Here is a 20,521-nt window from a genome sequence, read left to right as displayed (position 1 = left end):
ATTTTCTCTCATCTGTGGTATTGTCGGGCTGCACGGTGGTGTAGTGGCTAGCACTGACGCCTCACAGCAAGAGGGTCTGTGGTTCGGATCCCAGGCGGGGCGGGATTCGGATACTGGTCTGGCAGGTCCTTCTGTGTGGAGTTTGCATGTTCTCCCCGTGGCAGCGTGGGTTCTCTCCGGCTTCCTCCCACAGTCCAAAGACATGCTGCATAGGTTAATTGGACTCTAAATTGCCCGTAGGTGTGAATGTGAGCGTGCATGGTCGTCTGTCTCTATGTCTGTCCTGTGATGGACTGGCGACTTGTCCGGGGTGTACCCTGCCTTCGCCCCTTGACAGCTGGGATCGGCTCCAGCGCCCCGCGACCCTAATGAGGATAAGCGCTTAAGATAATGGATGGATAGATGGATGTGGTATTGTCTGAAAAATAATCCTAATTTCTACTTCAAGTTAGGTAGCTAACACTTCTTGGATATGTGTTAGCGCGTTACTTTCAGACTTTGTGTCTCCCTCTGATAGACTTTGAAGTGCTGCCCAAACCTGCACTTTGCATTGGAGTGTTGAAACCCACCTTATCTGTACATTTGCTACAATATGCAGAAGTAAAGCGGCTGGCCACTGTTCACCGCAATAGGTGAACAGTGTATGCAATAGTGCTTCTGGGAGAATTCATGGCTATAAATGGCTTTGGCAATGAGCATGGCTGTGGTTCATTATCATTGCTTGGCACCAGCAGCCCACAGTGGGGTGTTTCAGACTTGTACATTGGACAAAACTGGTTCCTCTGGTGGTCCATGTTAGCTGTCAGTCCAGTGAGTCCCAGCGCTACTCAGCCCCACTTGGTACTGATAGGATGGATCCCGGATAGATATAGTGCCTTGTGTGGGATAAGCTGAGTAATCTCTGTGCGGCCGGAGTGGGGACCCTGGTTTCTTGTGGTACAGCTGGCCTGACCTTTCTCTGGATCCAGAAACAGCTGGAGAGCAAGATGAAGAGGAGGATGAAGGAGGTATTATGGGCAGGCCTCGCTGAACCGTAGCTGAGTTGTAGACACCTAAGTCAGCTTGTGGTCGAGGCGCCATGGAGGATGCGGGGTGCGGTACAACCGGCGTGACCGAGGCAGCGTTGGTGAAGTGAGCAGTGAAAGGCTGGTATGGGACAGCCTCCACGCTATAGCGAGGGTAGGGCTGCATTGTAGCCCACATGTTGCAATTTATTGAAGAGGAGTTGATCAGTTCATCTGTGTCCCCTGCCCCTGATCCAGATTCTGTCTCAATACTACCGTACATACAAGCCTCTCTAGAGGTGATCGCCTCAGTGCAGTACGGATGAGACATCAACGGTGACTCATACGAGGTAGCTGAACGAAAGTAATGCTCCTCTGAGACCACAGACGATGACTCCAGGTATGGCCGCTTACATCCAAGCTCTAGGTGTCGGGCATTATCTGCAAATGGATACAGTCAACAGCATATTTTATTTTGAACCAGAGAGTACTTAATTGTACAGTAGCTAAAAGAACAGCGGCAAAGAACATACCTCTGTGTTTGAAGCAGTGATACAGAAGGCTGGGATCTCTGCTCTGAGGGAAGTGGTTCGAGATCGGATCTTGGGGGTCAGAGTTTGACAAAGGAACCCCAGTCTCATACTGATAAGAGGACAGGACTTGAGGGTGCCCTGTGAGAACTCCAGCTCCGAGCTTCCCTGCTAGGTGGCTATGTGAGGAGATGAGCCTCTGGCGAACCATGTTCTTTGAAATCATTGGATAATCTTTCCTGTACAACAAGCGGCAACAGAAGAAAAAAGGAATCACTCTACCATGCCTGAAATTCTACTCAACAGTCTTTCAAGGAGGCAAGGTGGCTTTTTAAAAAAATATCCAAACACAAAAAGAGTCTCCTGAAAAGCGGATGTTTATGAGAGACTTCCAGTGTGCTAAATGGTCCTCCAGGACCGGTCTTATTTTCCTGGTTCCTCTTTGTGTAAACATACCCCTGTAGTCTTGAAACGCGTAGATCTCCTTCTTCACTACCCCGGAATCCTTTGGCAAATGGATTGTTTTCTATCTTTAGCTGAGTGATCTAGGAAAATTATATTGAATTTAAGATTTCATTCTATTTGGTATCAACCAAGTCATAGCTTAAGCAATGACAAGAAGGTTCTTTCCTGTGGGAACAGGACAGCAACTATGAACCCCTATGCACACTTTAAAAGTTGGATTTAAGAAATCTACACAAAGAAACATGTACTTTCATTTAAACTTTTATACTTGGATAAACATGATTCACCTTAGAAAAATGATTCAGTGTAATCCCTTTTTCATCTATACAAATGTTACTTTTGTATTTGTAAGGAGAAATATTGCATTCACTGTATTTCATAGTTTCTTTACCTTGTGGTTTTGATAAGAGGTGACAGAGATGAAGGCTGTCTCATGAAAGGCATGAGTACAGTAGGCAGTGTTCTTGGATCCAAAGGCGTTGTTTTCATCGGCTTTGACGATGTGTAGTCTGGGCTGGTACTTGTGCATAGAGTTCAGGATGATCTGTGGAGGGAAAGAGAAGGGAACACATTTCATTCTGAATGGCCTATGAACAGCCACTATGGGATAGTACACAGTTGTTTTTCACTGCAAAATAGCAATGTTAATGGCTTAAAGTGTAAATCAAAGCTACATTCCACAGTTGAAGTTGTCCAGTCACTGATGCACTATTTGAAATGAGCGTGTTTATGGCTTTCTTTATTATTATTGTTGTGTATGCCATGCCTGCTGAATTACCCATTGAAACTTGAAGTCTTTTGTGTGGAAAGTTGTTCGATTGGATTGGTTCGATGTTTTTTTTTCATCTTCAGCTGGAATCTAAATGTGTTGTGTGTTAGGATAGCAGGTAGCATGTGCTGAGCATGCATGGTGTTTTGGGTGATTGGGTGGCTGCAGGTCAGCTCCCTCGAATCAGTCCGCTCACCGCAGCCGACTGCTGTGCCCAGTGAAGCGTTAGCAACAGTAAGGCAGGGTCATCACTAGTCCAGCTCTGTCAGGGCTGATGAGCATCAAACCCTGCACTTCGGCTCCCCTCCTCATTTGCTAGACACTCTCCCAAGGAGCCCTGTCTTTCAGGGGTCTCTCAAAGAGAGGCAAAGGTAGACCAGGGCACAGGGAGCTAGGCTTAGGTTGAACAGTGAACGGCCCCACGCTCACATGCTCCTGTTGCTGAGGCCAGCCGGAGGGACAAAGATAAGCTATTCACTGCTTCACTAGAGAGCCTCTGGTGACCTTTGCCTGCTCTGCTGTCTGGCTGTTGTTTGAGGCTGATACTGGAGACTCCTGAGTGACGGTCTGGAGGTAGTGATCAGGGAAGCCCTCAGATCAGTGAAGAGCTAAAGAAGATATTTGCTTTCATCTTCCTTAATATCCCTGATACGGATATGTGCTTGTGATGACTTCTTGAAGAACAATAAGTATTATTTTATGACCATAGCATGTAATGGACCCAACCTGTCATTATTGGATGATTCTGAAAAACCCTAAGGGAGGTTAGGGAAAGATTGTGGTTATTGAAAATATAAAGGTGACTATCAACATACTTTATGTGCTGGGATCCAATTTTAAGTCTAGACATCCAACCTACACACCCTCATTTTCAGCTTTACTGCATACATGTCATAATAATGCTCTGCATTAGTGCTGACTATTGACTAAATAACCCAAGAAGTTAAACAGTTGAATTTGTCTGTTTTTCCCACATCCAGCAATGTGCATAATTAGTAGTGAATGGGCGTTCCTTCCCTAGCTCTGCTCGATCCTGGCGTCATTCAGGCTCTGCCTGGCTTCAAACTCGCTCTGTCCTCATTACTCGCCCTTATCACTGACCAGGCACTCAACTCGATCTGACAGCAGGCCCCGCCACGGATCTGAGAGGTTATGAACCTAATGAGCCCGCCCATTGATGGGATGGCTTCAGACAAGCTATCCCAGAATCCCCCTGGGGAGCGCTGCCACAGTCATACTTTTCACCTCACTACGCAGCCTCTGCCTCCTCACTTTCTTTAATGCTTCCTTTCAGAAATCTGCCGATGAAAAACACAGATACCTTATTGCAGTTTGCACATGTATCATTTGAAATGTTCTTACCAGCTGTATGTTTCTTTTCACATTAGGTGGGATTTTTTGGCTGAGCAGAGTTTCCTCCAGTCATGAAATATTGGAGTGTTGGAGATGTATTCCAGACAGGTAAAGCTGAAATTAATAAATTACCTCTAGCTCAATTTCAACTGTTTCACCCTGTTTACTGCATTATGTTTCATTGGTAGGCCTGTTTTTAAGCTGTATTTTACAGGCAGAGCATCAACACTTCACTCATTTGGTCTCTTGAAAAAACCTTCATCTTGAGTAGGACTTGATTTTCTCTGGTACATTTCTTGTTTTTAGCCTCACTAGCACGAGGAATGTTGGCCTTGAGCTCGGTCCACCACTTCGATCCAGACTGAAAGATCTCAAGATGCATTGGAGGGATTGCTCTGCAATTTGGTACTGATATCATCTTACCCAGAGGATTAATCCTCCTTACTTTGGTGAATCCATTATTTTTTTATGTAAGTATCACTTGACTTATCCAGTGACATATCCCTACATTATGGATAAGTACATTTTTTTGTGGTTCACAGATAAATGTCAGAACTGTTGGAATACAATTAATAATAAATGGACTTGTACTTGTATTCTAGTCTTCCGATCACTCAAAGCACTTAACACTACATATACACAGATTTAAACAGTTGACCCTATGATTGGAATATGAGCCGCTCTATCTCTGACCCACAACCACCGTTGTATTATCATGTGAAGAAATGTTGCCCTGTTTTCAGATTTTAGCAATTCAGTTGGTGGGGGAAATCATATCATTAGCTATTGTCATAATCCAGTCGATTTTGTAATAACATAAACCCTTTTTTTAAATAGGTCTCTAAGAACTAATATACTCTTTAGGTACTCACATGCCCAAAAGGGTCCAGGTGATTGTTTGTTAGCTTGAGCTTCTGAAACGACACCAGTTGCCTCATCCAGTGAGCCCCTGTGGCCGGGGAGTCCGGGTGCACGTAGAGTCTGCCTGGCATTGCTGGCTCGGCTTTGCCAGCCACCATCCTAAAAACAGATGGAGAAACGTGCAAAAGCTAACTCTGATAAGAAAAGAAAAAAATCTGTGTAATGTTGCCTCTAGCTGTTTACAAAAGCTAATACTTTTCAACATTTAAGGAACACATCTTGGTTAATCTAACATAACTCACTAAGAATATGTGTCCCTATCACCACATGAATCACGTCTCTTTTACCATAACGTAGCCATAAAGAGCCGTACAACACGACTGCTCTCAACTCTCACAGTGTTTAATCCTTTCGACGTGATGGAGGTGGCCTCTGCTAATACATCATTACTAATTATGCTTGTCCAAGGTGTCGCTGAGGAACACCAGAACCCACCATCTGCAGGCCACGCCACAAGATCAGAAACAAATGGCTGTAAAATTAAGTTTTTTAAATTCATTTTAGTTTTTCCATGCAAAACAGGGAGTGCCAGTTCTAATGTCATACTGATGAGTGGAGGGGCTGCAATGTCAATGCCTCCATATTCAAGGTCAATTTGAGAAATCCTGAGTTTGGTCCAGCTGCTTTGTCTCTTTGTCTAGTACAGGCTGTAGCCTGCAGTAAGGAGCTGGAGCCAGTGATGATGTGTACTTATTTATCTATCAAACTATGCCAGGGTTAGATTATCTGCTCTTGTACAATCATTCAAATTACAATTTGAAATAAAAAATACATTGGAAGTCAAGATTTACTATGATTTTGTGTAGCAGTTGCGTCTTTGAGTTGCATCTTTGAAAAGTATTGTTTTTCTTTTGTGATTATGTGTGGTTTGCTAAGGATTTTAGTAAATGTTCTACAGTTTTGGTGGATGAGGAATGATGGTCACTAAGTGACCGAAGAAGCACACATGACTCCATCCCTCTATCTTGTCGAGTGAAGAAGGGAGCAGAACATTGGTGTCATGGTTGGGCCTTTCCAGTGAGGGACTGTGTTCATGGCCTGGTATGGGGTATATTAGTAGTTGGGTCCTTCTTTTGCAAAACCATAGGTATTAACGCATGGCATGTCTGGGCTGATATAATACATGATATTATTTAGTGTTGCACATTCTCCAACAAACATGCAATAATTAACTTACCAACAACTTGTCAAACCAGTTAACAAAGAGTAGCAGTTGCCTCACAATACTAACAAAACCTTGACTATAGTTTTTTTAATTTATCATCAGCATAATCCTTCAATACCATAACCAATATTGCCACGCTCAGATGTTGTACAAAAATGTCAGAATTGATTATAATGCATTGTTTTTGACCTCTTTTTTGTCTGGTGGTCAAGGTGCAACATGGCAGCTCAAGACTTCAAGGTTTAAGCATTTATACCATCAGATGCTGCTGAGGAAGGCTGGTCGCTATGTACAACCTTTAGTCAGTAATGGCTTTGCATTTGGAAACTTACCACTTGTTATCACAGAACTTGTAGCGATGGTCATCAGCTGGGACAACATCAATCAGTAGGATGTATTTGGTTTTGGGGTTCATCCCAGTTACTTTAACCTTATAGCTGGGGAACATCCTCCTGTTGAAAAATGCCAAGTGTCAGAAATGCTTTTATTTGGCTTTCATATCAAGGAAAACTTGATTTAGACTTTTTCATTGCCTAAGTTCCATCCATTTTCCGCCGCAGCATTTTCCAGCTTTTTCTGGGGGACCCAGAGGCGTTCTCAGGCCAGCCGGGAGATATAATCCCTCCAGCGTGTCCTGGGTCTTCCCCGGGCTTCTTCCCAGTTTGACATGCCTGCACCGCTAATGGGAGGCGTCCAGGAGGCATCCGATTTAGATGCCCGAACCACCTCAGCTGACTCCTTTCAATACGAAGGAGTAGCGGCTCAACTCCAAGCTCCCTGCTGATGTCTGAGCTCCTTTCCCTGTCTCTAAGGCTGAGCCCGTAACGTTCGTAAAGTTGCCTAAGTTCTTATTTCTAAATAAGTGTGGTTGGAGCCTTTTATAAGGATTTGATCTAAGTGTGGACAAATACTTTTCATTTTAAATAATGAAAAGTTTCCTTTTAAATGAAACTTTTAAATATTTAAAAGTTTCATTTTAAATAATGAATAGTTTCCATTTAAAAATAATATTAATCATATTGATATGCAACCAATTTATGGGACTAATAAAAATCTGCTTTCCCCAAAGGACCGTACGATGCACTATGCAACAATGGTTGAACGCATCGGGTCGGCCGGTGGAGGACACGTGTAGCATTCTCACTGATGTGTAGATGAAGATCGGATTTGCATGCTAACTGAATAATGTTCAGGGAGAGGGATGAGATTGGGAAGAGTAGGATGGGAAGCTGCGTTTAAAACCTCAAATCATCTTGACCAGAAGATTAATTGGATGAAACCTACTTCTTCAGAAATAAGCCCACCTAAATCATGAGGGGAAACAACCTTCAAGGATCAATTTCCTGATGTTGTCCTCATTGTCAAAATCTTATATTTTCTGACCTGGCCATGATTTGTGTCCTTGCAGGCATTTACTTGGTGGAGACTAAAATCCTCTCATACTTGTGAAACTGAGAGGCCATAAAAAATATGGGAACACGCTCTATATCTTTCATCTTTTAAATGCCTCCAGACTACAAGACAGAATATGTTAATATAGCACTCAAAGCTATAAAACACATGAAGGGAGCTACCTTTCCTGACCTCTTCTGAGAACCAAAATGTTTTCATCCCATCTACGCCAAAGGAAATTTCGCAAAGGGCTCAGCGCCCCTTATAAAGTCCTAAGTGGTTTTTAATGGCACCCGAGATCGGACAATAGTTTAGATAGCCGACTCGTCATTGCACAAGAGGCTACGGTCAGAAAGGCCTGCAGTTTATCCGTCAGAGATGCCCTTGGCAACAAGTTTAAACATCAGACACCCTCATGAAAGACTTTACATGCCTTCTGGGAAAATGGTGGAGCATCAAAAACCCCTATATACATACTTGCTGTTCCCATTGATCTAAATGCTCTTCTCCAAAAGGACCATAGTGCCTCACACCATCTGATCGTGTTACTGTAAATACTCCCTCACTAAGAGAGAGAGGGGAGGGGGGTTGAGGGCAGGTAATTTAAATCTCTCTCCCAGGCTTCAAATCTAATCAGTAGGAGAGATCAGTCCCGGTATCATCCTCACTGAAAGACAGGTTAATCTCAAAGGAACATTCAAAGCCGACCTTTTCTCCTCTCTGGCTCCACTCATACCACAGCAGACCGAGGCCTGTCAACTCATTTATGTGATTTGGCCATAACTATAGAGAAGGGCTCTGCTGCTCACTTCAGCGGTCAGCTTCAGCCCAACAGACCAACCTGACGCACCACAAGCGTTTACAAGTGGATGTTGTCTTGTTGAAATGTTATGACCTACACTTGGATCCAGAATCAAATGTGCTTTGAACTAACTTTGATGTGTCAGCTGACTCCATCGAAGGAAAAGCATTTATACCCGTCCAAAACATCCACACTTGAACTTTGACTATGATCTATAAGAACACACTAAAGACATTATCGTTGCAGCAGAGGTTGAACAAGAACAGTGTTTTATGGTTTTTGTAACTTCAAGACATTTAAGAACTGTCACTCTTTGCCAAAATACATCCATAACAAGTAATTGCCTCCAATTAATTTGAATGCAGCCCAATAAGCAACTCCTAAACCAATGTACAAACTGTTATATTTTATCTCTCGTCTCAGTGGAGGCACAGCGAATGAATAATGAAGTTTCTTTATTTTTTCTTATTTTTTTACATCAACCTACAGCGATAATCAACATTGTTTTTAAACTATGGTGTTGAATCCAAAATGCAACCTCACACTTCTCTCAGGTAGTTTTTCATCCATCCACTTAGCTTAGCTTCCTCCAATTTGCCCATATTTTTTAAAATAAATGAATACAATTTTAAATTTAAAAAATGAAAGCAGTATAAAGTAGTGTAGGAGAACAAGATGCAACAGGTGTTATTGTGGGCGTTGTACCTGCACTGGCATTGTAGTTCAGAATTATGATGGCATATTGAAAGAGATTATAATAATTTCACTGTGGCAGCTTTATCTAATATTTCCGCTTATGTTGGGCCACATGTCGCAATTTGGATTAACAGGATCAACAATCATTTTTTTGCTGAATAATACAACATAGTATGTTGATATTGGAAGATAAGGTACATTTAAAGGTGACCTGTATTGCCCAGCCTTATTGTACTCTAGGATATGTGCTGTTCTCGGGCCAAGGGACTTTGCCCGTACTCCTGTCTGCCTGCCTGCCTGTCTGTCTGTCCATCTGTCTGTCTGTAATCTTTTACATGGGATGAAAACGCTATATGTTGGTATCTGCTACATCTATATATATATATATATATATATATATATATATATATATATAATTAAAAAAATGTAAATCAAGGTATTACAACTCTAGTCAACTGCTTTTCAAAGGCCGACAACATGAAGGCATGCATATACACACGGTGGTGTGACTAAGTGAGTGAGTTTAAGAGGAGCATGAGAAATGGAAGTCGGAGAGTGTGTGTATGATATCAGTGTCAGGGCGTTTGTGTGTGTTTCTGTGCCCAGCCAGCTGTTTCTCTTAACAATCCCACATGTTTAGGCCCTCCAGTGATCCATTCCCTCTCTGGGAATCTCCAGTACCACGGCAAGATCAAGAGGAGTGTTGGGGAGCTGGGGAGGGGGGATGATGAAGCGCCACAACCGAGTAGACCCGGCCTATTGTGGGCGCCGGGTTCCTCTTATCAACCCGCCGCTGCTCTCTTGACGGGCTGTGTACAGAGAGGGAAGATCTGCACTGGGGCTTTGAAGAGGAGGATTACGCCGCACAATGACACTCACAATAACAAGTCCATTGGTCTCCTATGCAGGGAGCGGACCGAGACAGTTTAATCTAAGAGTGTCGGGGAGATGTGGGATTCGATGCTCTGCATTGGTCCTCTGACGGGACCCCTCACACCTTACGAGCCCTTTTTAAACCAGGACACCGCTCTATTAAGATTAGTTTTTCTTCATGGCACTACGTTCTATAAATATGAAATATGTTAAAATAGATTCCAGGTTGTTTTTTTTTGTTAATACATTTTTCGAGCCCAGTGTAAAACATTGTTTCATAACCTTACATGTATTTACACAACCTGAAATTTAATCATTTATATATATGTATTACAATATTGTAATATAATAATGTTGGTATCTGTAATCATACACTTTAGTATTTGGTTTTGGATCAAAAACAAAATTTGAGATAAATGTCTTTGAGCTGCAGTGACAAATATTTCCATTTCTCGCTATGACACTTTGTACATCTGACCCCTGTCCAAAACTCATGCGTTAATATGACAACCCGGTAAGCGCGGACTACCAATGTTAGCTTCATCATAAGAACATATATTTATTTGGGGGTTTTATTACAGTGATTTCTATGTCTGTTGCCTATTCTGATATTTTTATTTGTTCATTTAAAAAAATATATATATATAGAAATGTACTCAACATGAATGGCACTTTGTCTTCTATGCACTGAAAATTTCACAAAAATATACAACTGATGTATAAAAGTGAACAAATCTCGAGACCATCCCTGAAAGGAAGTACAGCTTCATCTCTTCTTTCGCTTCTTTATGACAGATTAAAGTAGAATCATCTCGGTTATGAGCTACATAAAGGTTTCATTCACCGTTCCCAGTTCTGCATATATATATGTGTGTGTGTGTGTGTGTGTGTGTGTGTGTGTGTGTGTGTAATATATATGGAATAAATACATCATCCGCAGGACACACGACCATGTTGATGAATGCTGGCGTCAGCCTGCTAACGCTACACGGATAACGTTACAACCTCTACGAGTGAAGGAGAAGCCTGATCAGTGGACATATATTTACCTGACGTTTGTTCAAGGTGGAGCTTTCAATTCTAATATGATGATCGGAAGTTTAAGGAATAACAATTCATTGTTATATTTTTTGTCAAATCTCAATCTGTTATGTATCTGGCCAGGTTGTGGTATTAGTACAATGTTTTCCTCTGAAGTGGAATTACACCGTGATTAGTTCACTTTGTGGGTCTATTTTGGGGAATAGTGAGTTAGAAAAGTTACATAATATGTTTTTTCATACCTGTAAAACATAACAAATCTCTAGCTGTTTGGGCCCTTTCATTAGGGGCCCCTGGAGTTTTCTGACCCCCTGCAGTTGGGACTTGTGTGACGGAGTACGTGTGTCATGATGCTGCACTAGTGAGGATCCCGGGTGGTGTGACAAAGTGTGTGTGCTCACATCAAACTCGACTTCCTCTATATCCACAGAACACGCGACTCCTTTCACACACGGCTCTCATTGTAATAGAACTAAGATGCTGATTGTAACAGGTTGTCAATGTGTTTTCTGGTAAAATACAAGCGATGTGAACTTTAACGAGCCTCAATAATCAAGTAAAACAATTGAAGGAGGAAAATAAATAAAAACACAAAGACCAACCCAACCAATGACATCGCTTTGTTTGAACATGCTGAACCCAGAACCTTCTGGCTTCCCACTGGCCGTCCCTCTGGTGAACAGTTAATCAGACGATCTGCACTTTTTGACTGTTGTCTTTGTTGTATGTAATGTGTTTTTGGTCTTTTTTATATTTATCTTGTTTATTATGTATAACAGTATGAAGCGTGAATCCGGCATCAAATTTTATGTATGTGTAAACTTACATGGCCATTAAAACTGGATCTGATTCTGATTAGCATGTTAGCATGTTGCCATACGCGCACGCTAACGTTGACCTCAAAGTGCTGCTATGCCCCAGCTTCTAAAAGTAGATTCTTGTTTGATTTATGATGTTTATTTACCCTAGATATTTCAGTTCCAGTACACAACATACCACAACAATAAATAATGAAGTCTCTTAAATAATTTGGCTCTCATTTCATGATTTAACATCTGACTGTGATTAGTAGAGACAGCCGTCACCGCTGACGCCAGATCGGAAAGAATCAAACAATCAGACACATGACTTTCAGATGTTGTTAATGATTACATATTCTAAGGTAATTGGAGTCTGGTTTAGATTATTTATTTTGTTACATGTTCATGTCTGTGCTGTGATTACTATTTGAATTTTTTTGGGTGAATCACTGAAAATGAATCACTTAACCGGAAAAAAAACAAACATTCATATGTATATATATATATACATATATACATATATATATGTATATATATATATATATATATATATATATATATATATATATATATATATATATATATATATATATATATATATACACACACATATATATATATATATGCTCTGATTGACATAATGATTTGCTCAAATGTCACATTGAATGCCTTGCTTGGACGATGACAACATTCACATTTCCAATTGCATTCTGCCACAATAAACTAGCTCAAATGTTCATAAACTACTGAATATTTTAGCCTGGCAGTGATATCATTCAGAGCTTTTGCTCATATTTGTGTGACCTTCAGCAGTATGGAGGTAACCCCAGACAGGCTTCCCAGCACAGCTGCAGCTAACCTACTGCACAGCCCTTCAAAGGGCTTTAAGGCTTCAGAGCCCACTTCATCAGCTGGACAAGGGAAAGCCCATCTCTTACGGTTATGCAGCATTAAGAAAAAGGTGTGGTGACCTTTTACATTTTTTACTGGAAAAAAAGCATCCCATGAGGAATGAGAGGCGGAGAATGTACTCATTTTCTGGTTAATGTCCAAAGGCCTCACTAGCTAATCCTCAGGTCACATTAAATCCAACAAACCGAGCAGTCAATTGTGTTTTCAATTATGTCGTCACTGCTGCAGGAACCTTCTGTCTCTTTCTGTAGGACAAAGTTAAGACTGCTTTAGGTTACCACAGAAAGGTATGACACTCAATGTGTGTTATAAATCAACCTAAATATAATTTTTAACTAAACTCTGAAGAACTAGCTTTTGATACACACATAATATTATAACTTGTACAAAGTCGCTCACAAAGGCTGGGACATCAGAGTGTGTGTGTGTGTGTGTGATCGAGCATGGCAGTGGGCCACACTTTGCATTTCAATACATACCATGAATATCTTATCCAGATATGCGTTCCACTAATTAATATAACTAGTAATTCAACTACACAGTAAATGACTTAAACCATTAATATATTAACATCAACAATAATAACATAAATATAAAAATATATATATATATATTTTAATTTGCACAACAAATCATTTCGCTGTTGGCACTTATAAATGCAGAATTCCGAAACATTTGAAAGACTTCTGATTGGTAAAGTCATTTCCAATAAAGGAATCAATAGAAAAGCACATCTACATTTGGATGTAATCTAAGTGCATTAGTTTTTGGTGGTGCATTAGAAACATGTTTTTTTTCATAACTAATGCTTTTCCCAGCATTGGTCCCCTGCATGTGACTCGTGTGTGCGCTGCTTACTGACCTGCCTGCTTTAGTGATGATCATCTCTGTTCCGGCCTCATGGAACTTCTTCCACAGCTCCCTCTCGTGAAGAGCCACCTTAATGTTCTCAATGTTCTGCAAGAGAGCGGAGACCACCGTCACACTCACTAACCTAATGTCGTCACCACACCCCAAGAAATGATGCATGGAGTGTCCTTTAAAGTATTATAAAGTGCATATAAATACACTACAGAGCAACGCATGCATCCATGTGCTCTACATGTCACATTTAATATCCACACCATCTTTTTTCCTGCAACTTATTATTAACTTAGTATTTCTTTTGTTTTGACACCTTAAAAAGATTCTTCAAAGAGCTGTTCAGGTTGGTATGATACACCATTTATTATAAACAGATGTTTCCGCATTAATTAAGTCCCAACTATCTGGAGAACCTTTGCTCCGCCCATAAGCTACAGCCATGTGGACTCAAGGTGTACCTGGTCGGGTTCACTGGAGCTGGGAATGCTGGGAGCTGTGGAAAGACCCAGTCGGGACTGGTCTGGAAGGAGATCTGTGTCCCCGCCGGACTGGACCCGGCTCATGCATTCATCCGTCACCGCTGAAAGCTTCTCTTGCAGCATCCTGCGGATCAGAAACATACTCAGCTGTCAGAGTTCTCTGTGAGAGCAGAGGGAGACATAATGTGGACGATGAAGGCCGACTATCACAGACACTGTAGCGCTGCTCCATTAGTCACTGCCAGGATCAGCTCAACAGTCACATGGCTGCTGCCCTGCCCTCTCCCCAAGAGTGAGGGGCTGTTGGCCCCGGGCCAGGAGTGTAAGCATTAGACTCTTACCAACTACTGCATTCATTTTCGCCAGGGCATTTGTTTTTATTGGGAATATAACAAAAAAATATATAATTTGCTGAAAAGCATGGCATCAGTAGGGTTGAAAGGAATTATGATGTTGACTTGCCTGTGACAAATCATGTTTTGATGTTTTCTTCGTATTTTTTTCCATTTTTACTGACATCTTTAATGTTTTTTCATTAACACATTTCCTGCTCGGTGATAGTAAATCTAAAAACCAGCTCATAATTCAGACATTTATTTTTTATTGTTTTATTAATGGACTGTGAGTAATACAGAGGGAACATGTTGATGTTGCACTCCACCAGATGTTAGACATAATTTCGCACATTTTCAACAGGTTTTTAAAGTTCAAATATCTAATATTTGATATAGCTGCTCTGGGAATGTCTACTGCTGAGTTGTTCTGATGTAAATACATATCTCACTATAACTCAGATGTTTTAGTTTTACTTGAATTGCATTCATAAACTGAGCTGAATAATACAAAAATACTCTTTGAGGCTCCAACGTGGACATAAAATCCTGCAAAGTTGTTTTTCTCTCATCTCCGCTGCTTCACATATGTTTGTAATACAAGAATGTTCGTTTCTTCAGCAGCAACGAGGTCATTTGTTTGGTTTGGACGTCCAGACAGTTGCTGCTGTTGGTAAGAAAGTCTGGCAGGGAGAAAGCGGCTGATCGGGTTCACTTGAGCCGAGTGGCATTTAGAGGGGCTTATATTATGGGACGTCGAATAGAAGACCACATTTTGAAATAGGGCGGTCACAAAATCTACTTTTCACTACTTGTGGAAAATAGAAGTCAAATCATACTATTTTGAAAATGTTTAATATTCAGGATAATATTAATGCTTTCAGTCAAATCAATCTTTAACTTTACGCGTTTTATCTATTTTTTTTTAAAATTAATTACACTCAAAATATGAGTGTGGAGATAAGAGATATACATATGGGATATGACATGATTTAAAAGGCACTGGATTATTTATATGTGTATTATAAACATGATCTCAATCTAAAATATCATGGTTATTGTCAATATGGTGTAATCTTTGATCTGCCTCCCACTCACCTGACTACACTTTATGTTGCAATAGGGAGAGTGGATATGAACAGAATAAATTCCCACATATTAAGATGCGAACAATACAAAATCACTGATTTTAAATATTTTAGATAAAATCAGTATAAATAAAAGCAATACAAAGTCACTATTTAATTCAAGGGTCTGCAGATTAAAATAATAAAACATTTAGTCCAAGGTGTTTAACTCATCTGCAACTCTTCACAAACTCCCGCCCTCGTCACCCTGAGCGGGACGGCCTCATGTCTGGAGTCCAGCTCCTAATGCTGCCTCTCTGCAGACGTCAGACTGCTGAGCCGCATGGCGGCGAGTCAGCAGGTTAACGTCTAAGATCGCTCGGAAAAAATGTGGAGAAAAGCCTCAGCAGTGAATCACACTTCCTGCAAACACAGCAGTGGTAACTACAAATACAATTAGGTGTGAGAAGTCATGTGGAGCCTCTAAAGGGTAATTTTAATTGAACGTTAAAAACACGCAGGCCAGAGATTCTCTTCCAAACTCCATGGTTTAGACTTTTGAAACAGGACAGGACCAAATCCAGTGAGAAACTGGTGAAACTACCCAAGTGCAAGTCCAAAATGGAGGCTGTATTTGTCCTTGTCATTATGTTGAAAGTCCTCCCGTCTCCCTCGCCCTCAGAACCGCTGCAGACTGTCTTTCACACACTCCTTCATAACCACATCTGTCTCATCTGGCTCCACGTCGGCCTCAGACTATCCGGTCTCCCGGCTTTAGACTGCAAAACTCTGTTTCTGAGGCGGGAACTATATGCGATGCCTTCACACACATTTACAAAGAGGATCTTTTCTGGTATGATATAAGAAGCATTTTATCACTTCACACGGCCATATTTCATATTCAGACTCCAGTTTGTATTCATGTTTCAACTCCTGTCTTTCACGTGGATCTACGTTCTTATCGCTGTCTCATTGTGAGCTCAGTTGTTCTAAAATATGCTGACTACCAATTTCTCTAAAGCTATGACAAGGACACCCAGAGTCTGCATCCTGCGTGGAACCTGTTGCGCCCTGAGCGTCCAATGCTGTCCACGGCCCACGTGGACCCATGGCTGCATGCGGGCCCATGGCTGCATGTGGACTGAATGTGGACCCAGGGCTGCATGTGGACCCATGGCTGCATGTGGACCCATGGCTGCATGCGGACTGCATGTGGACTGCATGTGGACCCAGGGCTGCATGTGGACCCATGGCTGCATGTGGACTGCATGTGGACCCAGGCCTGCATGTGGGCCCAGGTGTGCATGTGGACCCAGGCCTGCATGTGGGCCCAGGTGTGCATGTGGACCCAGGGCTGCATGTGTGCCTGTAAACACTGAGCTGACACTCTCTTAGCCATGAAAGTGGAGAGGCGGCCTCTGTAAACACACAGAGACATTTGTGGACGCTCATAAAGATAAGAGCTGGCTGAAGTGACCACAGAGGCTTTTTTTACAGTGTGAAACTGCAACTTTCACTGGTGCCATTTAACTGAGCCACCAAGCCAGAACCCTGACTCTGTCCCCTGGACTCTAAAACATAACCCTGCACACAATATGCCATTTTATTGTTATTTTATGGTTATTTCATTGTTATTTTATTACCTGTTGACGGCGTAGAAGAAAAGAAAATACATGAAAAGTGAAGTCCTGTTCTGAAACGCTGTTACATATTTTTTAGAGCACGATTTATGTAAAGCCCACTGTTACTTTACATGTTGGGTCACACTTACACACACACACGCACACACACACACACACACACACACACACACACACTGAGCACATTATTCAGCTCCTAAGGAGGCTGCAGGCCTTTATGCAACAACAACATCAAAATAAATCCTGTAAAGCTGAAACATAAATGTGTGTGACGTGTTAAACGCTGTAATACTTTTCAATCTGCCGCCATTTTGTGTCAGCAGCTCCGAAGCATAAAGGCCATGAACAGGGAACATGCCTCAGTCTAGACAACACAACATATTAAATGATGATTACATTAATAAAGCTCATAAAACACAACAACCACGTGTGCCAACACATCCTGTCGACTGCTCATTGGACGTGTTTAATTACGTCTCAGGCTGCTGGAAATTAATTTTTGGAAAATCATTCAAATCAAGGTCTGACAAAAGATTTGTATTCAAAGATTAAATGAGTGGTGATTCTCAGAAATTCCTACGCGTGACTTTCCATTTTGCTCCACAGAAACAATAAAAAGGCCCAAAGTCTTCTGGAGGTCTAGAGGCTACAACTAGAACCCTTTCATCAACACCCTCACACAGAAAAGGGAAATGCATTTTTGTCCTTTTTATTTTTGTAATATTGAATTACATTCAAATTGCCATCTGCTAACACCAATATTTATGTAGAACATTAACACCTACTACGACTCATACTACTACTCCAGCTATTAAGTCTTGTGATTCTTGGGTATACAAAATACTATCAATTTAATTATTATTATTAATAATAATAATAATAATAATAATGCAAATGATGTGGTGAAACTAAAGTGATTAATGTAAAAAGAAAAACGGTTGTAAATAAAAAACAATATTTTAAATGTAATTATGGTGTTACATAACAATAACAATGCAGGCCGAAAGTGTAACCAAAAAATAACAAAACGCAATAAGAAATGCACATAACAAAAAGAAAGAGCTTCATATTATTCTAATTTGCTGACCCACTTCACTCTGCGGCTCTTCGTTATCTGCCCATGACTGTCAGATTAAAATATGAGCCTTTTATATATATATATATATATATATATATATATATATATATATATATATATATATATATATATATATATATATATATATATATATATATATATATATATATATATATAATCATTTTTATATTATCATATAAAATAAATAATCAGAATCAGATAATCATCAGATACTGGTCGTCAGAGCATGGTCCCGGACCCGAGCCTGTACTGTACCTCATGCAGTCCGCTATCTGCTTAAATCCATCCCCGCGCCGCAGCGCGTCCTCCGCCTGCGAGCAGCGGGGTGCTGCTTTTCACACAGCTGATCGCACGTGGGTCTGAAACCGGCTGATGTCACGCGGGAGTCGGTTCTGCTGCCGCGGCTGTCCGCTGGGAAGTGTCGCCGCTCGGTTCGGCTGCCTTAGTGCCTTTCAGCCTGTCCGGCACCGCGCTGCGTTCTGCGCCTGTGCAGTGCGCTCTGGGCTGTAAGAGGGGCGGGGGGGGACACGCTGTGGTGTTTTCTTGGAATCACGCGCACGCACGCACACGCACACACACACACACACACACACACACACACACACACACACACACACACACACACACACACGTTGCAACACGTTGCACACACACGCAGCTGCTCAACGAATTGTATGTGTGGAACTTAAGCAGCGGAGAGAGAGAGAGAGTGATGCGTCCCCCGGTTCTCTCCCCGGGCTGCAACCGGGGAGCAGCGCCCTACAGGCGGGCTGAGCCTCCTCTGAGCCTCGGCCCCTCCAGTCACTGGACAACAACATCCACACGTCTCACTCAGCAGTCAGCACCTTTCGTCTCATCGCGCTCTACTTCATCATACTGTGGGGACCAGGTTGACGAGGTCATCATGGAGCACATGAAGCCCCGAGGAGGTGAAGCACCTCCACGTCGCTCCTCCAGGCCAGCATGAGGATGGAGGCCTCCACCTCCAACCTGAGCTGATGCTTCAAAGCACGTGCACGGCCACAACGCACGAAAACACCTCCATCGAGCCAATAAATGGCCTCGTAAAATATTGTCTACATTGGCAGCATAAACACAAACAACACACACTGACACCCACAACCGACACCCACAACCCACAGGACGTTACCCAGTTACGCCATTTTATACACGTGTTACGCAATAACATGGAGAGTTGTAGTCTTTTAGGAGCAATCCCATTGAACAAGAGTCCTTTAAATGGGCCCGATGTGATGACGTAGGCCCGCAGCATGCTCAGAGCAATACACACGTAACATGAGCTTTAGAGACACGTTCAGACTCAGAGATTGGGCCTGTTTTGTTTTGAACTTTTCAGTTAGAGTTCTATAGAGTTCTCTAGAATTTTCTAGAATTATTTAGAGTTCTCTAAAGTTCTTTAGGGTTCTCTTTTCCTTGTGTTTTTATTTGGTCTTTCAAACAAGCCCACTGCTGTAGGGAGCTCTTCAAACATATTATATTCACATCTTAAGATTTCACTTTTTTTTAGTTTGATCGGTTGTTCGTCTTTGAATTATTATGCTTATAATACTCGGAATTGTTTTCTTTCCTCAAACTGCAGATATGATCATGGCAACTTGTAGAACGGTTTGCTTTAGGCCTGAAGAAATGACAGCAGAGAAAGGTTCATACCAGCGTTTAAATTACCCCTCACCCTCCAACATGAAAGCACTTTAAAAGGAATATAAAGAAAGGTGTGTGTGTGTGTGTGTGTGTGTGTGTGTGTGTGTGTGTGTGCGCGCGCGAGCGGACATGCGGCCACTCTCTCGGAGGACGACTGACGCGTAGGCCGCACGCACTATTTGCAGGTGAAATATGCGCGTGTTTCGCAGGGGGCGAAATGAAGCGTTCAGTCTGCAGCGCGTCATAAATCAGGTGTCCGCGTGACATGGAGATCTGTTGGTGACGTGAGCGCACGGGCGGCCACCGTGCGCGTGTTCGCGGCTGCGCTCCGCTGCGGCCGCATAGCTGCTGACAGACCGACTTTCTCCAACTACTGAACAGTGTTCAATAAGCGCGCGCACACACACACACACACACACACACACACACACACACACACACATTCACGCGCAAACATCACATCCCCTGCTTAAATTAACTGCCATCTAAAATTGATAAAACATTCGACTAATTAGTTTTCTCTTATTTTTATATTTTACAGTGTTACATATAATTTGCGTGTTGATTTTACCTGTAGGTTAAAAAAAAACATTTAAAAAAGTGCAACCATGTCTCCTAAAATTGACGTTCCCCCAGAACTAAAACACATCCTCAA

General features: G+C 41.9%; 2 protein-coding genes across 2 annotated transcripts in view; one reads left to right on the top strand and one right to left on the bottom strand.

Moving 5' to 3' along the window:
• Positions 1-4,528, top strand: part of brip1 (BRCA1 interacting helicase 1) — an 84,559-nt gene extending 80,031 nt beyond the window's left edge. Inside the window, exons 25-26 of the transcript XR_011077971.1 lie at positions 4,157-4,229; positions 4,428-4,528. The gene's annotated coding sequence lies outside the window, so the exon portion shown is untranslated. The remainder of the gene's footprint in view (positions 1-4,156; positions 4,230-4,427) is intronic.
• Positions 796-18,619, bottom strand: tbx4 (T-box transcription factor 4). The gene is made up of 9 exons (XM_068585709.1): positions 18,460-18,619; positions 14,046-14,190; positions 13,586-13,680; positions 6,540-6,659; positions 4,994-5,141; positions 2,391-2,543; positions 1,991-2,079; positions 1,538-1,773; positions 796-1,445 (listed from the first exon to the last, which is right to left on the bottom strand). Exons 1-9 carry the CDS (start codon positions 18,462-18,464, stop codon positions 796-798), a joined length of 1,641 nt encoding a protein of 546 aa, XP_068441810.1. The 5' UTR covers positions 18,465-18,619.
• Between the last annotated feature and the right edge of the window lie 1,902 nt (positions 18,620-20,521).

The sequence above is a fragment of the Clinocottus analis genome, unplaced genomic scaffold, assembly GCF_023055335.1.
Source record: "Clinocottus analis isolate CAN_PGR_092001 unplaced genomic scaffold, fCliAna1.0.p SCAF_2, whole genome shotgun sequence".
NCBI classification, from domain to species: Eukaryota; Metazoa; Chordata; class Actinopteri; order Perciformes; family Cottidae; genus Clinocottus; species Clinocottus analis.
This window is presented reverse-complemented; position numbering and strand designations above follow the sequence as displayed.

Coding starts and splice junctions, on each gene's coding strand:
- tbx4 (XM_068585709.1), bottom strand. Junction 2,544..4,993: donor ACCTGGACCCTTTTGGGCAT/GTGAGTACCTAA, acceptor TTCCCTCCACAG/ATCATCCTGAACTCTATGCA. Junction 1,774..1,990: donor CGCGTTTCAAGACTACAGGG/GTATGTTTACAC, acceptor CTTGTTGTACAG/GAAAGATTATCCAATGATTT.